The sequence below is a fragment of the Vipera ursinii genome, assembly GCF_947247035.1.
Source record: "Vipera ursinii genome assembly, chromosome: 2".
In the NCBI taxonomy this organism is placed as follows: domain Eukaryota; kingdom Metazoa; phylum Chordata; class Lepidosauria; order Squamata; family Viperidae; genus Vipera; species Vipera ursinii.
Window position 1 is genome coordinate 169,145,163 of NC_139513.1, and position 26,925 is coordinate 169,172,087.

Here is a 26,925-nt window from a genome sequence, read left to right on the forward strand (position 1 = left end):
CCGAAAAGGAGAAAGGGCTTAATTGGGCGGGGTGGGGGGAAGAGTGGAGAGGGCAGGAGGGAGCAAGGAAGGTGGATGGGGAAAGCTTTGGGGGAATGGAGTTCATGTGAGAGATTCATGGGTGGGCACACGTTAGGAAATAAACCTGTATTTTTTACACTATTTGTCTTTTATTTATTTATTTTAAAAATCCAGTTTCAATTCAATAAAAACTGAAGGCTCAGATGCATTCAGGATCCCAAAACTAGGATCTGTGATGATAACATAGCAGAATGTTAGCCACTGAAATAAACTATTGTCCAATTTGTTACAGGGGTAAACTACTGTGCTGTCAAATTATAGAGGTTTACTTCAGCAATTGTTTTAGAGCAATTTATCCTGAAGGTCCAATTATTGGAAGAGAGATCTTGCCCTCTCTTTTCCTGCTTCCTTATTGCAAAGATGGAAATAGATAGTGCTCGATTACACCTGCTAATAGTTATTTTAAGGTTTATTTATAAGAGGAAAACTTGGATCAAATAATTTAATCCTACAATTTGATAACTGTGTCCAAGAAGATGTGGATTATAATCTGTGCTGTGACATTCTGTAAATGAATGAATGAATGAATGAATGAATGAATGAATGAATGAATGAATGAATCTGCAATCACAAAACAACAAACCAAAAGAAATGCTATAAAAGCAGTATGTTTTCTTGCTCCTTGGTCATTTTATTATACTTTAAATTTTATTTTTCTGATAAGAACCTTGGGATAAAACATATTGTCCTTCCTCTCTGTGGTGTTTAGGTTCATAACATTCTTTTATGGTAGCCTAAGTTAACATAATGTGACTGAAATGATGGCTGAATAAAATTTCTCCAGTCATTTCACAAAACATGGCCATTTCAGTCTTGTTCTAGAACAGGGGTGTCAAACTGCCGGCCCGCGGGCCAGAGCGTCACGGAGAAATCGCGCCCATCCCATTTTCGGCAATGGGAAAAAGTTCCAATACGTCGCTCAACGTCACGTGACGTCGCAAGTTTGACATGCCTGTTCTAGAATAAATACTGTCCCCATCTTGGCTGAGTTTTGGAAAGTTAAGAAAAGTTGAAATAGATAGTATACTATACATACATATCATATATATATATATATGCCCTTTTTGTGTGTGTACACTCTCTCTCTCTCTCTCTCTCTCACACACACACACACACACACACAGAGAGAGAGAGAAAGAGAGAGAGGGAGTGAGTGAGGGAGAGAGAGAGAATACAGTATGTATATACCACACTTGGAATACTGTATCTAATGTTGGTCACCACGATACAAAAAAAGATGTTGAGACTCTAGATAGAGTGCAGAGAAGAGCAACAAAGATGTATAGGGGGTTGGAGGCTAAAGCATACATTGGAATTGGGAATGCCTAGTTTAATGAAGAGAAGGTCTAGGGATGTCCTGATAGCAGTCTTCCAATATCTGAGAGCCTGTCACAGAGAGGAGAGGGTCAATCTATTCTCCAAAGCACCTGAGAGTAGAACAAGATGATATGGATGGAACAAGATACATCCAACCTAAAATTAAGAAGAAATTTTCTGTCAGTGAAAACAATTAACCAAGCTTGCTTCTAGAAGTTGTGGGTGCTCCATCACTAGAGGTTTTTAAGAAGAGATCGGACAGCTATTTGTCCAGAATTGTGTAGGGTCTCCTGCTTGGGCAGAGGCTTGGACTAGAAGAGCTTCAAGGTGACTTCCAACACTGTTATTCTGTACTCTGAATAAAGATGAGAGCCTGCCAAGAATTATCAAGGTGGTGGGCTAGGTTGAAAAATTTATTGCAAGGTGGTCAGGGCAAGCCCCTTTCCAACCTATTGCAAAGAATTTGACTTGGGGGTATCCAAAAAGCCCTAGGAGCTGAGTTCCAATTATTCTAAATCTAGGATATACAACAGGATAGCTGACCCAGCAGTAGGTTAAAGAGTGACCTTCTAGGTAAATGTGTTTTTAAAAACTGTAATGCAGACTTGAACACTCTTCAGTGGGGATAGCATTTTTGTATATGCCAACAGCATCACACAGAAAAAAATTGGCCTTGCCACATCATTCCTCAGTCACTTTTCCTTTTACTCAATTGGCCTCCTCTGATGCGCTGCCCAGAGACCCTTCTAACTTGGCTGCGGATGCTCCCTCTCCACAGCTACATCCCACATCCGTCTGCTAAGGTTTGCAGGTGCAGAATCTCATGAGTACAGCCCAAGTTGTAACTCCTATTGCTGCAGATCAAGGAACAGTTTCTCATTTGATGAGATCTCCAGAGTCTCAAAAGTCATCAGACCAAATATGGAAGGAATCCTGGAGAAACCTCCCATGGACTGGGGAAAAAAAAAAGCCTCTTCTTAGGTGTGGAACGTCCAGCAGTTCCTGGATCAATCTGGCCTTCTTCGCCTTTTGAACACGCAACAGATTTATCCTCCATCCCTCCATTCCAAGTCTTGCAATTAATTATGGGGGGGGGGACAAAAATTTAGGGCTGAAAACCAGTTTGATCATTTGTTTTATTCATTGTTCTAATCACCCCATGTTATCTAATTAATGATTCAGTTATAGTTCTAAAGGTTGCACATTATCAATATCTCATTAGGGCAGCTCTGGTGTGAGGCATTTATAATTTAGCATCCATTGCTATTTTATCATTTGAAAGGAAGGTCATGAGGAATGTTTTCTTTGTAGTCAGAGGGATGGAGGGGGAAAAAAAAGAAAACAAATGGCACTCTTGTCAACCTGAATCTCCCCAAATAAAATAATTACTTATTGGATTGGATTTATATCCCATCTCCTCCAGGGGTTTAAGGTGATGTACAGAGTTCTCCCTCCTCCAATTTTTCCCCACACTAACAATGTGAGGTGAGTTGCCAAGAAAACACTCTATTTTATGTCACCAGTAAGACTGAGCCTCTAGCCTAACTAGTGCTTTTTTTGTAAAAGAAAAAGGTGCCGGAAGTCACACGTCATACAACCCGCCTTGCCTACTCTACAAGGTTCCATCCAAAAAAGGTGCCGGAACTCCGTTCTGGGCGTTCTATGAGAAAAAAAGCCCTGAGCCTAACATTGTCTGTGAGAGGCAAATGGCTGAGGCACATTTTTCCTCTAGCAACCTAAGATGATGTAAACCAAAAATGTCTTGGGGGAGGGGGGAGCATGAAAGATGTCTCTGCAGGAAGAAAATGCAGGTCTTTCCCCCTAAAAGTCAATAGGAACCATCAATCTCAACTGAAAAAGGACAGGATGCAAAATGATAACACAGGCTTTATTCCCATACTACAACCCCATCATGATCCTTGTTGAGGCTTCCACATCAGCCTCATCTGATCTCCATGCCTTGGGCCAAGCCATACATCACCCAGCAACCCTTGGCACTCCCCACAATGAAGGTGATAGTGCCCACTTAATTTTTCAACAGATCAGTTGCCAGGCCGATGAATTGGCTTAAAAGGTCCATCAAAACGTGCCTTCTGGTTAGCAACCAGATGCCTCTGTGTATGAAAGCAGTCTGCAAATACAAAGGGTTGCCTTCATGCTTTCTAGGTGATGGACTCTAAATCTCATCCATCCCATGTGAATAATAGTAAAGAAAGCCAACTCTCTGTGGCTCTTTAGACAGACATGAAGCTATAGTGCTATAAGACATGGAAGTTTCCTCTGGGCCGATATCCTTCTTGAGTATTTAAGAAAAATAACATTTCATGGTGAGAAATAGCTACACAGGTGTTCTTTCCGCTGAATGCATATTTGATTTTAAAATACTCCTCACACATTGTAAAATTAATTACATTTCTGCCCAATCCCAGGGACTAAGGAACATATAAATTCCTCAAGCACCTTACAATGTCCCTTTAGCGCTAAAATTAGTTCTCAAATACACAGACATGTTCTAAAATGAAAAGCTTTGGTCATTATGAAGAAGCATAAAATGATGAGAGGAAGAACAAACTGGAGCAAGCCTGAGGACATGAAAGCAGCTCTGGAGAACGTCCTTTTGTTATCACAGAAAACACTCAAAGGTTAGTAGCCTGGGCATGTTCTAGAAGGCTGTTAACAGGAGTTGAAAGAACCACAAAATGGAGATTCGTTGCTGGCCTCTGGGAAAATAACGGAACAGCAAAGAACCCTTCCCACCATGAACCAAAGAGAGACAGAAGACGGGAGGGGGAGAGAAAAAGACTTTTTGCCTATCAGGAATGGGTTTAAAAAGAAACAGATGAGCAATTTGTAGTCAGATCCTTTGCAGTCGTTCCCTCTCAATCAAAATGGGCTTTTCTATTTCATATTCTGTATTTTATCTCTATTTGTTGCTGTTTTTATTGGTTTGTATAATAGCCCAGAGTTTCTTGTTTAAGAGGACGGCCATACAAATATCCTAAAACAAATGAAATCCACCGCCTCTTTTTATATGCAGAATGTTTTCCGTCAAAGGCATTCCAGGTTTATATCACCATGTTCTACATCAAATGCAATGAAATCTGATGCTTGTATAAAACAAGTAGTTCTAGGTCATTTTAACAGGCAGAACTTTTTAAATAATAAGAAATAGTGTTCCCAGGTGATCTTATCTACTCCCACCCATCAAATCTTCATTGGCAGCTGTCTTATCATGTCCCTTCTGATCGTGTTGGCTAGGTTTGTACAACACAATAGGGCAGGGGTCTTCAAACGTGGCCCTTTTATGACTTGTGGACTTCAACTCCCAGAATTCCTCAGCCAGCATGCCTGGCTGAGGAATTCTAGGAGTTGAAGTCCACAAGTCATAAAAGGGCCACATTTGAAGACCCCTGCAATAGGGCTTTGTTTGGCCCCTACTTTGTAGAAAATGCAAAGTAGGCCACTATGGCTTATTTAACAGACCACGTTTAAAACCATAGCTTAGCACAATGGATGAAACCAGCTTGTCCCTTGGGATCCTTTCTCCGTGCTTGAATCATTGCTTATCTATCTTCCAAAGATTTTTCCTTTTGTTCTTCTTGTGTTGCCTTCTTCAGAACGACCAGAATTAAGCAAGTCTCACCAAAGGTTCATCTTCAATCATGCTGGGAAAAGCTGCTGGTTGACCCCCATTTCCAGAAGGCCAGGAACCACGATATCTCAGTCTCAGGGTTGCCCTCTGGAGATTCATCTGTTCCCAACATTGTGTGCCTTCTACAAGAATTTTTGAATTTTTTTTGGGGGGGGGGTTTATGGGGACTGATGCAATATATTGTGCTTGGGTTTTATTCATCTTACTTTCCTGTTTTTTTATATTATCTTTGTCTTCTGAGCCACTGAGAATCTTGTAATTGTAGTAGTATACAACTTTGATTCACAAATAAATCAACCCCCTGTTTGTCGTCCTTTGGGATGCTCCAGACAAGAAGAACCAACCCCTATTTTTATTATAAGGTTCAGTAACAAAATCTTGCAAATCTGAAAATATCTTTTCTCTCCCACACTTTTCGTCTTCCCAAAACTAAGGAAGATCTCTTCTGAAATGCTTTCTCTATCTTCACCCCTCCTTTGGGCTCAGGTTTCACTTTTTAGAGCATTGCCTAGGCTTGGCTCTTCCTTCTGTCTCCCAAGGTCATTCTCACATGCCATCACAATATTGGACCTCAGGAGTGAAAAACCTGGAGCTGGTAGCTGTAATTTGCCCAAGCATTGTGTATTTTCTTAGCTACTGGTTGGAGCAGCATCAGAACAGATGAAGTGTTTGTATAATCTGGAACTCCCGCCCCTCAAATATCAGTTGACTTCACACGTATTTCTTTTGATCCTGGTTTGAACTACTATATGTCAGTTCACACAAAAAGCTACCCCAATTACACATATTCAAGGGCTCAAAACAGACTAATAAGATTCCTTTACTGGACCCTAATATATACCACATATTTTTGCAGACGCTTCTAGTGACACCCAGTTCTCTTTTGCTACTCTTTATCAATCATTCCCATGGTCCTTCCCCTAGCCATCCAAGTGAGTATTCTGAAGGTTTTTAGGGCATACTTGAATATTTCATTGTGTGATCCAAGCAGAAATTGCTCTTATAGACTTTCCAAAACTCCTAGTTCAGGTAATAAAGGTTGCCAGGATAGCAACCCCCCCGAACATCATTTTTTAAAAATAATTTTTAAAAAAGGAAACATGAAAATAGAAGCAAGCTTGATTGCAGTCAGATAGAGGAGTAGCTTCTCTCAGATGTAACTGGATGAACATTCCAGTCTGCATCGACACTTGATCTGCATCCTGTCTTTCAGTTGAAATGACAATCACGTTGGAGATATAATTGGGAAACTGGCATGATTGAGGAGAGGAAAAAATCTGTCATCTGGCTGATTAACCATGATACAAATATTGGTAGCCATTAGACTGGTTCCCAATGCCAGACTTCAAATGCAGCATTTGTGATGGAAATCTACTTAAAAAGCAACAGATTTGAAGCCTCAGATACCTCTAGAAATCAGCCATAAGGAAAATTTTTCTAGAGTACCAAAGGTACAACAAGCATCCTTGTACTCAAGGCTACAGTTAACCTGAGGAACAAGGATCTAAAAGCACCGCTTAATATTATATCTTAGGAAAAGGACTAAGGCTACAACTACCAAACATCTTTTCCACCGAAGCACCTATATGTAGGCAATTTAGGGTCATCAATCTCTTGTCCTCTTGCTTTTTCCGATACAAGGAGCTAGTATGGTAGCTTGCTTCTTTTGTGAAGCTGGGTGGTCTGCCTCTGCTTCCTATTTCGATAACGCCAGCCCTTTTATCACCGAGAGATGTGACTCTCAGCTAAGACTCAAAAGGTGGGAAGACAAAAGTCAAAGCCTGCCTTCTGAATGAAAGAAAGGTGGTTATTTATTTATTTATTTATTTATTTATTTATTTATTTATTTATTTATTTATTTATTTTTGGGACTTATATGCCGCCCTATCTCCCGAAGGACTCAGGGCGGCTAACAAGAGCCCTTGGTGGAGCAGTGGGCTAATGCCTCCTTAAGTAACACCAGCTGCCTGCAATTAGTGCAGGTTCGAGTCCCACCAGGCTCAAGGTTGACTCAGCCTTCCATCCTTCCGAGGTAGGTAAAATGAGGACCCAGATTGTTGGGGGCAATTAAGCTGACTTTGTAATAATGCCGCTTGGGGTGTGTGTGAAAGCCCTAATAAGCAGGCATATACATAGAATGAAGGCTACTGCTAAGCTTGTAAGCCGCCCTGAGTCTTCGGAGAAGGGTGGGATATAAATGGAATTAAAAATAAAACAATAAAAAACAACAATACAAAAATTAAAAAAGAATTAAATAACAGCCCCAAAATAAATTAACTACACAGTTAAAAATTAAAACATATTTATGCAACCCGACTCAGCAGAATTGCCTACTGAGCGATTCTAGGTGGCTTACAGTACGCAACCCAAAATCAACCATTAAAGGGGGAAAAATCACCATGAAAACAACTGCGGTCTAACTGAACACTTTCCTCTGACTCAAGCCTCCTCAAAAGAGAGCTGTCTTCTCCAATTTTTCCAAATGCCAAGCAAGTGGGAGCAAAGCTCATCTGAAGGGGCACACTGTTCCAGCCATGACATTCGCTGGATTCCCATCCCTAAACCATTTGAAATAGATACCCTTTCCTGTTCGCTCAGCCTTCCAGTGACAGAGAGCAGGAAAAGAAACAGCAGATCCTCTGAGTGATAGCATGAATTTCATGAAGTGTGGTACAATACTACCACCACGTGGTAAGAGGCTGAACTTTGCTTCCAACAGGTTGCTCTGAATGAAGCAATAACCTAGCGCTATTAAAGACAGTATGGATATTTACATTTGTCAAATTAGGTATTCATATTTATACAATTACAAAGCTTTCATATTTTATATAGGTTTGAGCATTTATTTTTATCAAATTTCATCCACTTCAGAATTTTGTGAATGTTGGCAAATCCCAGACAACTGTTTTTAAATGTGTCGAAGTATGAGTATATTCATTAGAAATCTATCAACTAGAATTGAAGTTGTAGCTTATTTGGGATCAGATATGAAGAAAAATCTCATTTGGGTTGATTTACATTCCCCAAGCTTGTAATGTGCTGCACATAAATATGGGTGGGGGAAAAAGGTCAGAAGAGGGAGGCAAGCTATTCTCCAAAGCACCTGAAGGAAGGACAAGAAACAACAGATGGAAACTAACCAAAGAGAGAAGCAACCTAGAACTAAGGCGAAATTTTCTGACAGTACAATTAATCAGTGGAACAACTTGCCTCCAGAAGCAGTGAATGCTCCAACACTGGACGTTTTTAAGAAGAGACTGGACAGCCATTTATCTGAAATGGTATAGGGTTTCCTGCCTGAGCAGGGGGTTGGACTAGATGACCTCCAAGGTATCTTCTGTTTATTATTATTATTATTATTATTATTATTATTATTATTATTATTATTATTATTAAACTTTTATTCATTAAACATGAAACTCGGTCAACTGAACACTCAAATTGACTGGCACTAATGGTTGATAGGGGTTGCTGCCAGCATCCAAGGTATCAACCAGGTATCTCCTTAAATTGTAAGATGTTTTGAGTAGTACAGTTTTTTGTAGCTTTGCTGGAGTTATTGCAGGAAGCTGCAGTTTCTTGATGTATTTTGAAAAGTTTTGGGACATAGTTCCCAATGCCCCGATAACAATGGATATCACTGTTACACGTTTCATCCATAATCGCGCAGTTTTGATGGCCAGGTCGCAGTATTTCGTAATTTTTTCCAGTTCTTTTTCTTCGACTCTGGCATCTCCTGGTACAGCAATATCAATCAACTGTACGCTTCGGTTCTCTACGACTGCGATATCTGGCATGTTGTGTTCCAAATGGCGATCTGTCTGTATTCAGAAGTCCCACAAGATCTTCACCCTCTCATTATCGACAACTTTTTCCACCCTAAGTTCCCACGACTTTTCGGACACAGGCAACTCGTATTTTTTACACAATGCCCAGTGGATTAGTTTAGCAACTTGGTCATGTCTAGCTTTGTAATCAGTTTGCATGATTTTGCTGCACTCACATATTAAATTATTATTATTATTTGTCTGGAAAAAAGAGACAGGAATTACAAAATAATGAAACAAACATTCTCTCACAATTAAGTCCATCAGATAAATGAGTTAACAACCTCCAAGGAGTATTTTATTGATCAAAATATTCAAAAAGTTCAACAACAATGTGAAGAAGTAAAGTACTAGACACAGATTATGGATGAGCAACGCTGAACCGGCCATAAAACTGTATGAGTGACAGGAAAGTAGAACTTAAAGAGAACTCGAAGCTTAATTCAAAACAAAAGAGTGAAAGGTGAGGGAAGCAGAGTAGTCCAAAATACAACACACACACACACACACAAACAAACAGAAACATACATCTACACACACAATATAACAGTCCCAGTTAAATTCAATTTCCTTCTTCTTCCAAAGAGACCAGAAGATGGCCTAAACTAGAGCTGTTGGCCCTTGATCCGCATCACATTATACAGACTGCAGGCAGTAGCAGCTTTTCAGGTTGGGAAGGGAACACTGAAGTCCATAGCGCTCAGGTACACCAACCAATTTTGTAATGAAGGTTTTTCCTGGGGGGGCTGCAAAAAAGAAGAGGTTCAGAAGTTAGGAGGAGGGCTAAAGGAAGAGAGGAAATCTTAAAACTGAAGCTTTACACCTAGGCACATTCTACTTGTTGCAGCATGGACTATTAACAGCACGTTGTGACTGCTTAAATAGAAAATATATAGTATCGCACAGCTCTGCGGTCTGGGGCCTCCTTCTAAAAGTGCTAAGGCAAGATCTAGAGACACAACTGGAAAATAGAAACGGAGTTGCCTGAAACAGGAGTGGGAAACTGGTGCTCCTCCAGATGCTGGGGAAATACGGTGATGAGCAGATCCAGACAATGCTGCCAAAGGCTGCTACGATTTTTTAAAAGTGTTATGGGTTCTCCATCCCTGGCACAGTGAATTATCACTGTCATTAAAAATCTCACCATCTTAAGGATACCTAAGGCTATTATTTCAATCCCCTCCTTGGTTTCAGGGCTTGATTTGCTTCTTTTGAATGACTAGCAACTCAGAGGCGAATCACCCTCCACAGAGTCAGAAGAAAAAGAATCTTGAATGGGTGAGGCTGTACGGGATTCACCCTCACCATTACGTTTCTAAAATACATTTCTAAAGTTGAAATCTATTTCCAGGCCAAGTTAAGGCCTTGACCTTTCGCCAGAAGGTACAGCAGTGACAGGTGTGTACAAACCTTGTAGGAAGTCACATCAACTGTGCCTTGTTGAGTCTTTACTGAGAGAAGACGAATCTGCCCACTGGCTGGATATCCTGATTCCACAAAGAGGCTGCAAGTTGATGACGGCTTCAAGTAACTGAGCAGTCTCCTCTCCGGCTGCCAATCAATTGCAAAACTGGGGGGAGAGAGGAGAAAGGGTTAAAATTTGAGGAGGAAAGGGGGTCTCTGCTTAGCACAGTATGCCTCATGAAAACGGCATGACTGCATCCATACACGACATGCAATTCTCAAAATACAGGTGGTCCTCGGCTTACAACCATAACTGAGCCCAATGTTTTTGTTCCTAAGCAAGGCGGCTAAGTGAGTTTTGCCTCATTTTGCAACCTTTCCCGCCACAGTTGTAAAGTGAATCTCTGCAGTTGCTAAGTTAGTAACACGGTTGTTAAGTGAACCTGGCTTCTCCATTGACTTGGTTTGTCAGAAGGTCAAAAAAGGGGATCACGTGATCCTGGGATACGGTAACCACCATAACTATGACTCATGTGATCATGGGGAAGATGCGACGGTCATGTTAAAATGGTCACAAGTCATTTCTTTCAGTGCCACTGTAACTTTGAATGGTCACTAAACGAACTGTGGAATTGGGGCTATGCCATGAGTCCTCAAGTCTATACTGTATCATAGAGCCATGCTTTGCTCTTGCTAAGGTTATGCACCTTCAAGTTAGTGTTGACTCTTGCAACTGCCCGGATTAATCCCTGCAATTTTCTAGACAAGATTTCAGAAGTAATAATAATAGAATAACAGAACTGGAAGGGACCTTGTAATCTATGCTACAACCGAATGCCATTTTCATGGCAGAAATGATGCTTCCAGAAATCTGCAGGACATGCTTATCCCCTCCCCCCGCCCCCAGTGAATTACTCCTCCTCTCTTTTGATAGCTTCCCGAGTTTAAGAAGCCATGGCAAAATCCCTTTTCCCGTGTTTTAAGATAAGAGTCCCCAATCTTTCTGGATTTGGGAGCACTTATGAAATTTTGGGAGCCTGCTAAAGCCACTCTTTTCTAGATGGCTGCTAGGGAAATCTAAGCAGTTACGAGGCCCTGATTTATCCAAAAGCTGCCTGCCATCCTTCTTTGCTCCTCTGCGGCAGGATACTCTTGATTCATTTTGTCCCTTTTCTGAACCGGTAGGTTATTTCCAAACAGTCACCCATCCTTGTATTTTCAAAGAAAGCTTCTAAGCTCATAGGTATTGTTGTAAAGAAAGATGATGCTGGAGTCCAGTGCTTGGTAATGTGCCAACCTCCTATTTTTTTTAAAAAACAAAACAAAACAAAAACAGAAGGCATTTTCAAGCCTAATGAAAATCCAAGAGGGGATCCATGAGAACTCTGGCACAAGTTCTCTTTTGCAGGAAGGTATACTGGGAAATAAAGTATTGCCTTCAGCCACATTCTCTTTTCCTCCCTCCCTCTTCCTACGGCAAGAACCAGGATGCTGGAGAAATTCAATCCCCATTTCCCCAGTAGTTAAGCCCTTTTTAGGCAAACCTTAGTAGGGATGAAAGTTCTGTATCCTTGATTTGAAACCAGTCGTTTCCTTCCCCACTTTTTTTTGAGGCAGAGCAAAGATATTAACCTCAGTCACTTGAACTGTATGTGTTTTATGAGAGGTAGAGTCAGTGAATTTCCCGGGGGCCATTTTGTGGGGTGGGAAAAAAGAAAAAGAAAGAAAGCAGAATATCCATTTTTATGTTTCTAGGAGCATTTGCCGTAAGCCAGTTTGCTGTAGAGATTAAGGCGTTGGCTTAGACCAGGGGTAGGCAACCTTGGCTCTTTTATGACTCGTGGACTTCAACTCCCAGAATTCCTAAGCCAGCATAGCTCAGCATGGAAACCTCTCCCTTTCCCCTCAGCATGGCTGGCTCAGGAATTCTGGGAGTTGAAGTCCACGAGTCATAAAAGAGCTAAGGTTGCCTACCCCTGGCCTAGACACTAGGAGATTGTGAGTTCCAATCCTGCCATAGGCATGAAACCCAGCTGGGGGACTTGGCCCAGACACATACTCTCAGTCCAAACCACCTCATAGGGTTGTTATGGGGAAAATAGGAGGTAGAAGGAGGATTATATATCTTTCCTGCCTTATTTATTAAAAAGATAATAAAGGCGGGATAAAACTCCGATAAATAAAGCATAAATAAATCACATTTCTGGAATAAGGCAGAGCTGCTCTCTCCATCTTGTACCCAGCACTTTTTAAGTAGAAAACCCCCTTGGGAGGAAGCTAAAACCTGCTACAAGCCAAGCTGGGAATGAAGCTGGAATTCATTATAAGCCAGGCAAATTGTCAAGGGCTGGGGGGGGGGGGAGGAGGGGATCTCTTACCCTTTTCCCAGCATGGAGTGCTCAGAATCTTCCCTCAGGTCACCTGAGGCCCTAAGGAGCAAGGCAGCAACATAAATGAAGGCGCTCACCAGTTCTGCAGTAACTCGATCTCAGCCAAAAGCTGTGCTTGTTGAGAATAGCTGTGCTGCAACTCCAAGAGGACCCCTCTGATGGTGCTGCAAGTTCCCAGGGGAAGTTCGCCAGGGAGAAGGAAAGAAGGGCTGTCACTCTATACGGAGGAGAGAGAAAGATCAGGCCGGTGCTCCGATCACACTAAGTCCAGTAGAACTCAGCCCCCCCACCCACCCCCCACTTTTCTTGCCTGCAAAGTGACATTGCCATCCTTCCCCCAGTGCAAATGCAGCTTCAGACAATGAGGAGCAGAAATCTCAGGCTGAGGTGGAGAAGTCAGCTCCAACTCCATGTCATTCTCCGAGACACAGATCACTTTTACCCCTTGCAAACTCTCCAAAAGGCATTGGAAATCAGAGGCTCTGGGTATGATAAATAATAGATCAACAGAAACATAAAAGTCCAAAATAGGCAAGGGAGAAAAAGAAAAGCACGTACAGCTAATTCTCAAGATCATTCACAGTGGAAGGCTTAGGTGGATTCTCCCCCTCCCTAGACTTTAAAAAAAAAACCAGAAATTTTAATCCATGTTTTGCAATCTGCTACACCATTTTGTTCAACTGAGCAGTTACAAATAACAACAGAAATAAAGGTCCCACCCTTATTTAGTAACTTCTCTGGCGTCTGGAATGAAAGTAGATAATATCCCCACAATTTCAAGCACTTATCGCTTTTATCTGCAATTCAGATTGTATGCAGTAGGTCTTTTAAAATAGCTGTAAAAGGCTATGAACAATTAAATAATGCATATATTGGCCTTTCTGACAGGATTTCCTTTTTTTTTTTTTTGCCCCGTTGCCTCACACAATCCCTGAAAAGTGATACATCTGCCATTACCGATGCCCTATTTTGTATTTTGTTCCATAGCACGGGTAAGTGCACTAACGTGCCTGTCATCCCGGTCACATATTAATGTTTTTATTTTGCTTGTTCGGATTTGTAATTTTCGTTTGACGAATAAACATTCAACTGATGGGGGATGGGTTGGGATGTTATTGTAAATATTTTTACCTATTGTTTTAGCCTGGGCAGTGGTTTAATCTCTCTTTTAACTTTTGTATCTTTGTATTTTTATATGTTTGTCCTGTTCACCGCCCTGAGTCCTTCGGGAGAAGGGCGGTATACAAATAAAATTATTATTATTATTATTATTATTATTATTATTATTATTATTATTATTATTATTATTATTATTATTATTATATTATATTATTATTATTATTATATTATTCTTTATTATTATTATTATTATTATTATTATTATTTTTTTTTATTGAAAAGTTTTAAAATACAGTTTTCCTTTAGAAAACCCCCCTTCCCCCTCCCTCCTCCCCTCCCTACCTCCCCCCTATCTCCCCCCCTCCCCCTCTCCCTCCTCCCTCCCCTGCCTCCCCCCCCTACTTCCCCTCCTCCCCCCCTCCCCCCCCGACTTCCCAGAGCAAAATACAAGGTATATATCTAAAAAGCAATCATAAACAATCATATACTAACAATTATAAACTCTAAAATCCATCACTCTCTAGCTTATATAGAGTAAACCAATCCTTAATAATACTAAATATGTATAAAGAACTAAAATAAAAGAAAACTAGCGTCATTCCCATCTATGTTCTTCCACAATTCACTATTTCCTAAACATATTCTCATTTACACATCACAAGCACCTATCCCTATTAACCTCTCTAGCCAAAATAGGCTATAATAGATAGTTCTTACACAAATTAACCCGCATTAACCCACAAAACTTTCTTCCTCTTCCTCTGTAGTAAATTGTCCATTAATTCCAAATTGAAGATTCTGTTACCATACATATCATCCCAAAACTCTTAAAAACACAACTACCACTTGACTATAAATATATTGTGGAAGTTCCATAGATTTCTACTGGTCTTATTTTTTTATCTTTTTTGAGCGTTTTAAGGCAGCACGCGTCACCCTCTGTTCTCTAGGATCATCCAAAAGAGTTGCAGCTTGATCTCCTCCTGTACCATTCTCGTCTATCTGTCCATCTTCATCCTCTTGATGTTCTCCTTCTCCAGATCCCTCTGCAGCTTCCAAAAGTGTTGATGGGGTTGCTTTTAAGACATTGTTGTAAAAATCATGCGCTTGCTTCACAGTACCCAAACAGTACCTTTTGCCTTCATACATGAAGCTCAACCCAGCTGGGATCTCCCATCTGAACCTTATATCTCTTTGCTTGAGCTCTTGCACAAGAAATATAAAGTCCTTCCTTCTCTTTAAAATCTTTGGAGGAATTTCTTTTAGAACCAAAACTTCTTGACCAGCAATCACAACTTTAGTATCATAGGCAGCTTGTATAACTTCATCTCTAATTTCCCTTTTTACAAAATAAACCACCACATCTCTAGGCAACTTTCTCTGTTTAGCAATCCACGAGTTCACACGAAACACTTTGTCCATGCCTTGTTTTATTTCAGATGCTGGATGGTTCAATACCACCTCAAAAGCCTCAGAAACCAGCTGCTTTAAATCTTCCTTAATATTCTCTTTTAGGCCTCTAATTCTAACAGCAAACTGCATCTGGTAAAATTGAGCCAGACTCAGTTCGCTATCCATTTTGTCTTTTAAATCTTCAATTTCCAATACTTTTGCTTCTAATATAGCATTCTTTTGAGTCAGATCTTCCACTTTGTCATCCAGCACCTCCACACATTTAGCTACTTTATGCACTGAGGACAAAATGTCTACCTTCATCTCTCTGAATTTCTGTTCCATCCTTTCTTCCATTCTCTGCTCCAATTTCTCCAATTTCTCCTCCATCTGTACAAATGTAACACCCATTGACTCCAAAATTAACTGGGTATGTTTTTCAAGATCCTTCGATGTCAATACATCGGGAGAATGCAACGCCTGCAGTAATGATTGTTGTTGCACCGGAGAATTTCCAGCACTCCGAAAAGTTCTAGGGGGAGGTTTAGCCGCCATCTTTTACTTACAATTGTGACGCACTTTCACTTTAAGTTTTAAGCAAAGTCCATCAAGCTCGAGAGTAAAATAAAATAATCCTCTTCATCTCTTCATCTTTCCCTCTTGTACTGCTCTGCCTGCTCTTTTCCTTTCATAGTCTCTCCTTCAAGCAGGGATGGTCGCAGACGCCTGGCTCTGCTCCATGAAGTCCGGAGCAGAGACGCTAGCCAGCTGGGAGCAGCCCAGGCTACGGGGGAGTTCAATCCTTCAGCCACCCAAGCTCCAAGCTCAGGCGGCCCCGGAGAACTCGACCCCTACCTGGGGGCTCACCCCCTCCTCTTCTCCCGAGGAGGGGGCTTCAAATTCGCCCGAACAGCTGATCGGCGCTGTTTCGGGCGAAAAATCACACAGCTGAGCCGCGGGCAGCCCGGGAAGGCTGTCTCCGGCGCCGCGGAGCCACCGGAAGTCGCCTATTATTATTATTATTTTATTATTATTATTATTATCTCTTCCATTTCTCTCCTCACCTCTGCATTGTCTCTTGCCAGATCCTGGCTTGGCTCTCTTGCTCCCCAACCTCTCCTTGCAAGCACTCCAGCTCCTTCTGCTGCTTCTGCAACCTGTCCTGCAATTCAACAACCTGTTGCTCTAGTTGCTGCTGTCGATCTCTCAGGAGCTCCTGGGGTGGGGCAACAGGAAGCGAAAACAAGCCAATGAGCTCCACTGGCTGCTCTGAAAGAACCGAGATGCAATTAATTGATCTGAACAGCCCCACCTGTTCTTTCTGCTTCCTCTTCTGGGCAGTCCTTGCTTTTTCCTCTACCTCTTCTTTCTACCAAGGAAATGCAAGATTGGAATAAGTCGATCCCATAGAAGAGAACGTCTGCTGCTCAGGGCTGATCAGTGGAGTCCTTGATGCTCTCCAAGCAGGGTTGTTTGCCGGCAGAGATTTCATTACCTAACTAGGTAACCTCATCAGTGCTACAACAGCAGCACTGATAATATTTCCTAGGTCACAGGTCTGCAACCCACGGCTCCGGAGCCGCATGCGGCTCCCAGTCCTCTGCCATGTGCAGTCCAAAAAAAAAAAAAAAAGTGGGACTAAAATTCATATATGCAGGGTAGGTGCATATCTCGCGCATGCGCATGTACACACATTTTTTACGGCTCCCAGTTTTTCCTTTTGTGAGGGAACTGGTTCCGAGTGGGTCTTTCATTTGTTTCAGGTTGCTGACCCCTGTCCTAGGTGAAGAACAAAATGTGAGCACTGATTATGTTACTGTACCTAGCTGGCTAATGAAGCATCTGCAAGCAAACAAACCATCTTAGAGACCACCAAGGATGCCATGGAGTGAGTAGAATTATAGATCGGCTGGGACAAATCCATTATCCCGCCCCCGCCAGCACATGGACCACTACTGGGCCTTGAGCCATTCGGAATTGGGCTGCGGAAGTGGTCACTTCCGCAGCCCAATTCTGAATGGCTCAAGGCCCTCTCCACCTGCGTGAGCAGCAGGTGACTGTGTCCATGTACATTACATTTGTGTGAGCATGTGCATGCTTGCCCGCGGCTTGCGCAAATAGAGCTGTGCATGCTTGGCTGCCACTCAGGCGGAACCATCTCCTCTCCCCCACCACCACCACCAATCTGCACAGCCAGAAAGGTTGGGGAACTCTGCATTATGCTTATTGTACTGTAGATATATAGAAAGACCCATCATTCCAAAGCTTATGGTACTGGGAGACTTTAATCTACCTTCCCTGGGCAGTGCATCAGAAGTGGCCCGAGAGTTCATGGCCTCCATGACGGCCATGGACCTTACTCAAATTACTCAGGACCCAACTCACGAGGGAGGAAACATGCCGGATCTAATTTTTGTCTCTGGGCAGTGGCTAAATGGGCTGGGTGGGGTTACTCCAACATCACAACCCCTTTCATGGACAGACCACTACCTCCTGCGGTTGGGCCTCCGTCACGTCACCCCCCGATGTCAGGAAGCGGAACCGACCAGGTGGTTCCGCCCCAGGCGCCTGATGGACCCAGATAAATTCCAGATGGCGCTTGGACCGATTCCCATCTCCCTCTCCCACAACCCGGTCGAGTCCTTAGTTAATGCCTGGCAACAGGCTGCTTCGGAGGCGCTCGACCGCGTTGTCCCTTTGCGGCCTCTGACCCGGCGCAAGTCCCGACTCGCTCCTTGGTTCTCCAAGGACCTGCGGGAGATGAAGCGCCAGAGAAGGGGCCTAGAGAGCATTTGGAGAGCCAGTCGGTCTGAGTCTGACCGAACACAGTTAAGATCCTTTTCTAGATCCTATCTTGTGGCAATGAGGGTGGCAAAGCGCGCCTACTTCACCACCCTCATTGCGTCCGCAGATAATCGCCCGGCCGCCCTATTTAGAGTGGTCCGCTCCCTTTTAAGTCAAGAGACGGGAGAGGACCCCCTACATGGACGGGCTGAGGAATTTAGTAAATATCTGGTGGACAAAATTGCTCAGATTCGGGCTGGTCTGGACTCTGACTGGGCAGTATCTAACGAGAGGAAATCGATGAAGTTGGCCAAGTACATCTGGGAAGAGTTCGATCCTGTGACTCCGGATGAAGTGGACAAGATCATGGGGAAACTAAGTGCCGCCACATGTTTGTTGGACCCGTGTCCCTCCTGGCTAGTCTATGCTTCTCGGGAGGTTACACGAGGCTGGCTCCTAGCAGTTATCAATGCCTCACTGAGTGAAGGGTACTTCCCTGCTGCCTTGAAAGAGGCGGTGGTAAGGCCCCTCCTCAAGAAACCGGCACTGGACCCAGCTGTTTTAAACAACTTCCGTCCTGTCTCCAACCTTCGCTTCCTTGCGAAGGTCGTTGAGAGTGTGGTGGCGCGACAGCTCCCTTTGAACCTGGAGGAAGCTGAATATCTAGATCCGTACCAATCGGGTTTCAGACCGGGGCACAGCACGGAGACGGCATTGGTCGCGCTGGTGAATGATCTCTGGCGGGCCCGAGATAGAGGTTATTCTTCTGTCCTGGTCCTATTAGATCTATCAGCGGCTTTTGATACCATCGACCATGGTATCTTACTGCGTCGTCTTGAGGGGCTGGGAGTGGGAGGCACCGTTCTGCGTTGGTTCTCCTCCTACCTCTCGGACCGTTCGCAGACGGTGTTGGCAGGAGGGCAGAGGTCAAGCCCTAGGCCTCTTAATTGTGGAGTGCCTCAGGGTTCGGTGCTCTCGCCCCTCCTGTTCAACATCTATATGAAGCCGCTGGGAGAGATCATCCGTAGCTTCGGGGTGAAATATCATCAATATGCTGATGATACCCAGCTATTCATCTCCACCCCGAACCAACCCAGTGATGCCCTTGATGTGATGTCCCGTTGTCTGGAAGCGGTACAGATTTGGATGGGAGAAAACAGGCTTCGACTCAACCCGGCCAAGACTGAGTGGCTGTACATACCGTCATCTCGTTTAGTCCAAGAGGTTCCATCTCTGACTATAGGAGGAGAGATGTTACCTCCCATTGATAAAGCACGCAATCTGGGCGTCCTCCTAGATTCACGACTCAGTTTTGAAGATCACATTGGAACCGTGGCTAGGGGGGCATTTGCCCAGATTCGTCTTATATACCAATTGCGCCCCTTTTTGGACCGAGATGCCCTACGTACAGTCACCCACGCACTCGTTACCTCCCGTATTGATTACTGTAATGCTCTCTACATGGGGCTGCCCTTGAAGACCACCCGGAGGCTTCAGCTGGTGCAGAATGCAGCTGCACGGGTTGTGATGGGAGCTTCCCGATACTCCCATATTACACCCCTCCTGCGTGAGCTGCATTGGCTACCAGTTGCCCTCCGGGTGAGATTTAAGGTGCTGGTACTTACCTTTAAAGCCCTACATGGCTTAGGTCCGGGATACTTGCAGGACCATCTGCTGCCGGGAACAAATTCCCATCGTCCAGTACGCTCACACAGAGAAGGCCTCCTCAGGGTACCGTCAGCTAGGCAATGTCGGCTGGCGACCCCCAGGGGGAGGGCCTTCTCTGTGGGAGCACCAACCCTATGGAATCAGCTCCCCCCTGAGCTTCGGATAGCCCAAAACCTCCAATCCTTTCGCCGCGGCCTCAAAACACACCTGTTCCACCAAGCTGACCTAGACTGACAGGCATTTTAATTAATTTATATTTAGTATTTTTAATTCATTTTAAAATTCTCTAATTTTTTATTGCACTGATGTTCTCAATTTTCATTTTATCTTGATTTATGTACTTATTATATGTTTTATTGTGAGCCGCCCTGAGTCCTTCAGGAGATAGGGCGGGATATAAATCCCATCAATAAATAAATAAATAAATAATTCATCCCATCCTACTGAACTTGCCTGTAATCTAATGTGCACACACAATTTTATTTCTGCTTCTGGCAAGAAAGACAGATGAATTATTCACCTTTCTCTGACTATTCAAACCCAGTATCAGCGCATAAAATACAAGCTAGCATTTTTGTGAAGTCTAGCCTACTGGTAATAAGCAAATAATTCCCATTGCCGGTTGGGACTCTACAACCGAATCCTAGATAGGCTTCTCCAGGATATATATAACATGGAATTCAGTTGGGCATAGGCTCCAGTGAATGGACCACAGGCTCCAATAGAAAATAAATTAACAGGCAGGGTTGTCATCTCCAGCTCTGCTCTCTGTTTTAAACATGGCTGCTTTTAATTGAAGTTTAAATTTAAGTATTCACTTAAACCAGTGATTCTCAGTCCACAGTATCCTGGGTGGGAATTTCCAGGACTCTTAAAGTGGCTGAGATTGTGATCCAAACAGAAGATCAGTGTGTGTGTGTGTGTGTGTGTGTGTGTGTGTGTGTGTGTGTGTGTGTATCTCCGTTTCAAAGCCGAAGAGCCAGTGCTTGTCTGAGGACGTCTCCGTGGTCATGTGGCCGGCATGACTAGACGCCAAAGGCGCACGGAACGCTGTTACCTCCCCACTGTAGTGGTCCCTATTTTTCTACTTGAATTTTTTACGTACTTTCGAACAGCTAGGTTGGCAGAAGCTGGGACGAGTAACAGGTGCTCACTCTGTTACGCGGCACTCAGAATTCAACCCGCCAAACTGCCGACCATCTGATCAACAAGCTCAGTGTCCCAACCCACTGAACCAGCGCATCCCTATATATACAGCTATACAGTGCTTAAATATTCTTCATAACTTGGGTGCTGGCAAATGTTTGACCACCACTCTGAACCTCAATTATTGAGCCCCCCAATATCCCTTCCAAGTCAGAAAAGAACCTTTGCTCGGTAGCGCTGTAGAGCCTCCTCCAAAAGCCGAGCCCGGCTCTGTACCTCCTCCTGTTTGGCCAGTATCTGAGGCACAGCCCCCTTGATAGCCTCCACCTGTTGCTGGTAATCGGCTTTGAGTGCCTTCCATTGTTTTTTGGCTTCTTCCATCTCTTTCCCTATAAGAGACCACAATCTATTTTTGAACCGGACATATCCCAGGAGAATCCAGATGTCACCTGGGATTTTCAAATTACCTACAACCAAGAAGATACACTGGTGGAAAATAACATTCTTAATAAGATGGCACTAATTAAGGACTGTCATGGTAGTTCTATATTATTATTTCTAGTAACAAAAGCAGTAAATTTCTCAATTTGCTGTGCAGGATGCTACTGCTCTTTTGTCTGCTTGGGACTTCACAAAAGGATTTGACTGACCAGCAAAGAAACAAAATGCTGAGTTCCTGTTTCATGTCGTAGCAATACAGACGCAGGAATGCATGGCTCTGCGTTCCATGCCTGATTTTGCCCTAGAGGGGCCCCTAAAAGGGCCTAAAATCGCCCCCAAAGAGGCGATGAAGAAGGAGAGGTGCCTCGTTGATCAAAGAGAGACGGCAGTTGATCCATTTGATCTGAGGAAATCTCTCCAAGCCAGCAGGGGAAAGACTGGCTGCACTTCTATGTCCAGTCCCCAGCTACTAACAACCGAAGAAAGAAGCACTAATTAGCAGATCGTAAACAGTGTGTTTGGAACTGGGTGACAATATTGATCCTTTCTTTACTATTTTACAACTGGATTTCCTGGAAAAGGCTCCCAAGAAGCTAAAAATCTCCAAATGCGAGAAGAAAGGGGATTGCAGCCCCACTCTTCCAGAGGAACGGAAGCGGCATTTAATTTTTTTTTTTATATGGGGGACAGAAACATTTAACATTCAAGTGGAAGTAATACAAAGCTATAGTTTTGACAATTTTGAGAACTGAGAAAATTGTTAAGATTTTCTCTTTGAAAAAATATTGAGGTGAAATATAAGAAATCAACCTTCTATTTTAAGAGTCAGAAAATGGATATTGAATGACATCTAGTGGTGGACTACACTAAAGCACTACAGCTGCAATGACCAATACAGACCTGGCAGGAAGCCTAGAAACAGATAATAACCTACTTTCTTTGTAGTTTGGTGACTTTTAACTCAGCAAAGAACAGCTAGCAACAGAGAAAAATATTTTGGCATACTTATTACAATATGAGAATCTAATTGTTTTGAAACCTGTTGACTTTCTTGGATTTTAAGCTTATACTGAGCTCTGACTTTTAATCTTAAGAACTATTTGGAAAGAAAGAAAAAACTGACTTCTGACTACATGTCTGGGGGAGGTTTTTGGATTGCCTTAGGGTGGTTGAACATTTTGAACACTTTGAACATCTTGAATTGTAAATTTTGGTTGATTGACAATTTTTGAACACCTGAGCAGAAGGACTACTACAAAATATTGCTTTCTGTGGTGGATTTATATCCTGGAATTTCTTTGATTATAAAGACTGTATATAAAGACCAGAAGAGACTTTGTTTTATGGACATTAAGATTGGTGATATAAGACAAGATTAGTATGCGGGGATCACAACAATTCTGATAGAATATCTGGAGGGGGGGAAATAAAATAGATCCTTTATATCTAGCTAAAAATAGTAGGTAAACATACTTAATACTCCCATCTGAAGCCCCCAGCCAGGTTTACCAAGGATTTGTAGGAGTGATGACTCAAGAAGAAGTAAACATTTTTCAGAAGGAAATACACTCTATGTTACAGTTAATTCAGGAGACAATTATTTCACATAAAGAAGATGCAAGAAGAAATCATGATGAGATTAAAACAACTTTGATAATATAAATGAGCAAATCTCTAATTTAAACTCACAACTAGAAAGTTCCCAGAAAACGACTACAAAGAATGAACAAGTCAGAAAAAAGAAGATCAACCAGAGGAGATTGATCTAAAAACACAAGCTATAAAAGAAGGGAAACATAATTTGGCACAGACAAATAAAAATCTGCACGACTTAGCTACAACAATGGAAAGGGAAAAGGCACCCTATTCTTTAGGTTTTCAAAATATACCCAAGGATAAGGAAGATGATTTTAAAAAACAGATTATAAAGCTGTTAGGGGAAATGTCAGAAATTAGGGGACAAAAAATGAAAAGAGAAACTGAGGGAGAAGGAAAGTGGGAGCTGTTTAATGAATACAACTGGGCGGAATTCTCCCTCAAAAATACCCTACTTAAATTGTTTTTTCCATTCCAAGCAGTATTTACAAAGACAAAGGAAGAATATGTTGGCAATTTAATTACTTTGGCCTGGAAAGCTAACTGGCAAAGAAAGAAAGCTAGAGTTACTCAAAAAACACAAGATCTGATATATCAGATCGGGTATCATATGAGCCAATATTTGCTTGAATATGGACAAAAGAACAAACACATATATTTTTTATAATAAGATATGATTTATAACTAGAATAGCACTCTTTTTATATGGGAATTATAAAAACATTAGGTTGGCTTGTATAAATGAAACCTTTTGCTAGATAAATCTAACTAACTCTGAGAAAATCATAACTGACAAAGATATTTTGAACACTTTTGGGAAATTAAACTTAAGTAAGAGCTTGGAAAACAGGACATTGATTTAATAAGGAGACTAATTGTAAATACAATCTAAATATAAAGTGGTTAGAAAAGAGGTTATAAATTGCTATTTGTTATACACTATTGCTATTTGTATAACACTAAATATGAAGACGTAATTTTGTATGTATTAATAGTAGTAAGAATTGTATTTGTTTAATGTTGAGAAAATGGAAACATCAGGGGAAGAAGAGGGGATCACAGAAAACACTGGAGTGTGTAGCATTGAATAGATTTATACTGAAGCTAAGATGCAACATCGAGTAACAAATGTATCCGAACATCATGCTTGTTTACTAAGTATTTGTTTTGTAATAATAGAAAATCAATAAAATACATTAAAAAAGAAAGAAAATGCTGAACTAAAGAGGCCTTTGCTGTGATCCAGAATGGATCTTCCCACAGACATGCTTCCAAACTTCCAGGAAGGATGGGTGTTCATTTAGTCAGGGTTAAATCGCCATGCACAATATGCGAACCCACACCAGTTGAATAAAAGTACACACAACTAGCTCAAAACCTTTTCTAGTCGTCCTAAATTGTCTCTGAAAACAGTGCTCAGATGTTACATGACAGAGACAGAGATTATCACAAGAGACAGCGCCATGGAAAACAGACCTTTTTTTTATCCTAGATAGGAATTCTAGAAGATGGAACAAGATTGAGCCATCCATTCTGCAGGACTACTTCATTTTTAAAATGTTATTTTTTAAACAAGCATTCTTACCCAGACTACATTTGCATCACACCACTGCATGTAATCTGCTGAGCCCTGATACTCACGAACAGCAGAGTCAGAGGCATCCTGGATGCGAGGTGCAGAGTCAAGAAAATCCAGAAGGAATTTAAGCACTTGTAGTTGGGTGTACATCAACTTCTGAGTCTTCCTAGTGTTCTGGAAAACACATTCCAAAAGTGGGAATGGAAGTAGCTCTTAAGAAACTTGTGCAGAGTCATTCATCTAGAATTGAAGACAACATCTTAAAGAAAAATGAGGCTATCACTCACCACTGAATGCTCAGCCAAGACCTGGGCTGGTAATTCCAATTTCGTTTCACTTGTGGTTTCATCCTCATACGTTAAAATATCTTTGATCTGAGACAGAAGCCTGAAGAGGACATAAACAACCATAATATACAGAAAATAGTCATTTCCAAGTCTTTAAATCTCTTAAAAACACTTTTACATGATTTATCTGCTAAGGGGATTCTCCATACCAGGGGTGTCAAACTCAATTTCACTGAGGGCCGCATCAGCATTGCGGTTGCCCTCAGGGGGCCGGGTGGGTATGGCCAGGGTGGGCGTGGCCTACTGGGTGGGCGTGGCTAGAGTGCGTGTGGCCTACTGGGTGGGCGTGGCCAGCTCTGCATCTTTCGCATCAAGGGTGCCTATGGGGGCCTGGGCAGGAGTGGGACAGATCTTAGGGTCTCTGGCAGGAGGGTCTCTGGGCCAGGGCCAAGGCAGTGGGGGCCATTCCCTCACTGTTTCCTGGCTGGGAATTCTGGGAGTCGAAGTCCACACATCTTAAAGTTGCCAAGGTTGCAAAAGCATTTGCTTCTAGGCACCTTCTGATTTTCCTACTTCGGGTAAAACGCATCCCTGCGGTAAAGGGAAATAGGGAACCGTGTTTCTATCTCCCTGAGAAAGAGATAGCGTGTACTTACTCCACCGCGGTCGCTTCCGCCTCCATCGTTTCTCCAACCCCACCATCCACGGAACCATCCACGGACGATTTAATCGTTCTTAGAACTTCCCGCCTTTCTTCCATGACTCTTCTTCGCAAAGCGTCCGCCGAACTCACCAATCCGAGCTCGAAAGGCTAAATACGCCCAGCCCAGAAGATCTGAACTGCAATGTGATTGGACGGAAGAAGTGATTCGGTCGCAATGAGCCTGACTGTGCGAGCAGACTGACGGCTCCTCCCATCTTGAGAAGGTCGGAAAGAGTGGTTTGCATTTCTTCAAAACACTTGCGAACAGGCGGAAAGAGATTACGTAATTACGGCTTTAGGCGCAACAGTAAGGGAGCCGGAAATGGAAAACCAAAGGATGTTGCGAAAAAGTATGATATTATTTGGACCTCCGGAGGGGAGAGAAACCGGCTTGGGAATAAAATTCACAATAAAACTTGCAACAAATACGAGAGCAGGAGCAGCATTTTCAAGTGGGGGATGTCCAGACCAGGTTTTTCACGCAGCTTGGATCTACGCAAGAGGCAAGCACTTTTATTTTGACCCTTTGTAGAAAAATCTACAGAAGATAAGCAACCTGGAATTAAGGAGAAATTCCCTATAAGCGAGGACAATCAACCAGTGGGACAGCTTGCCTTCAGACGTTGTGGGTGCTTCATCACTGGAGGTTTTTAAAAAGAGACTGGACGGTCACTTGGCTGAAATGGTATAGGATCTCCTGCTTGAAATGGGGGGGGGGGCTGGACTAGAAGACCTCCAAGACCTCCAAGCTCTATTCTAATTCTTTCTTGTTACCTTCTGGGAGGAGGCTTCGTGGTATCCGTAGCAGAACATCCAGATTCAACCATAGTTTCATTCCATACAGCATTAACTTTGTGAACTCTCAGGCTTCCTCCTTCAACATGGACAGTATTTAATATTTTATTGTTATGTATATGTAGGGGTGTGGGTCTGTACATATGTTGTATATAGTATGTTTTAGGTGTGTGTCATGTATGTTTCACTTTGAGAGTGGGCAACTAAATTTCATTTTTGATGTGTGCCGTTGTGCCCACAGTAGAAAATGACAATAAAGATTATTTTATCATCATAGCCATGAGAACTGCATAGACCAGGGGTCCTCAAACTTGGCCTTTTTGTGACTTGTGAACTTCAACTCCCAGAATTCCTCAGCCAAGCACGCTGGCTGAGGAATTCTGGGAGTCAAAGTCCACAAGTCATAAAAGGGCCGAGTTTGAACACCCCTGGCATAGACCAAGAGAACTCAGTGACAAACCATTTTTTTATTGTTTCCATGAAACACTGCTATAAATAAACTTGATTTCCCACACATCACATTTTTTTCTCTATGTCTCTACTGTTAAAGTGTATATGCAAACTAAACAATAAAAAATAAGCATCTGATTAAATCTGTTGTACAGTAGTCTACTGCATAAGTCATTCTGGTCCTTTCTAGAGATGTGGAAGCTCCAATACTGTATCCCACCCCCCAGCTTCAAATTGTCAAATTGAAAAATACTGCTAAATGAATGACAAAACCAGTATGACCAGAGAAGTACT

General features: G+C 42.5%; 1 protein-coding gene across 1 annotated transcript; it reads right to left on the reverse strand.

Annotated features, from left to right (window-relative positions):
• Positions 1–9,160: 9,160 nt before the first annotated feature.
• ZWINT (ZW10 interacting kinetochore protein) lies at positions 9,161–25,562 on the reverse strand. The gene is made up of 10 exons (XM_083351843.1): positions 25,340–25,562; positions 24,684–24,783; positions 24,459–24,570; positions 21,003–21,169; positions 16,495–16,551; positions 16,247–16,398; positions 12,982–13,153; positions 12,749–12,888; positions 10,288–10,447; positions 9,161–9,623 (listed from the first exon to the last, which is right to left on the reverse strand). The coding sequence occupies exons 1-10, from the start codon at positions 25,441–25,443 to the stop codon at positions 9,543–9,545; spliced, it is 1,245 nt and encodes a 414-aa protein (XP_083207969.1). The 5' UTR covers positions 25,444–25,562; the 3' UTR covers positions 9,161–9,542.
• Between the last annotated feature and the right edge of the window lie 1,363 nt (positions 25,563–26,925).

Excerpts from the sequence above, each read along its gene's own strand:
- ZWINT (XM_083351843.1), bottom strand. The coding sequence starts at position 25,443 with ATGGAAGAAAGGCGGGAAGTTCTAAGAACGATTAAATCGTCCGTGGAT. Across the intron at positions 12,889-12,981 it reads ATGGCAATGTCACTTTGCAG|AGTGACAGCCCTTCTTTCCT; the intron begins GCAAGAAAAGTG and ends TCCTCCGTATAG. Across the intron at positions 10,448-12,748 it reads ATCGAGTTACTGCAGAACTG|TTTTGCAATTGATTGGCAGC; the intron begins GTGAGCGCCTTC and ends CTCTCCCCCCAG.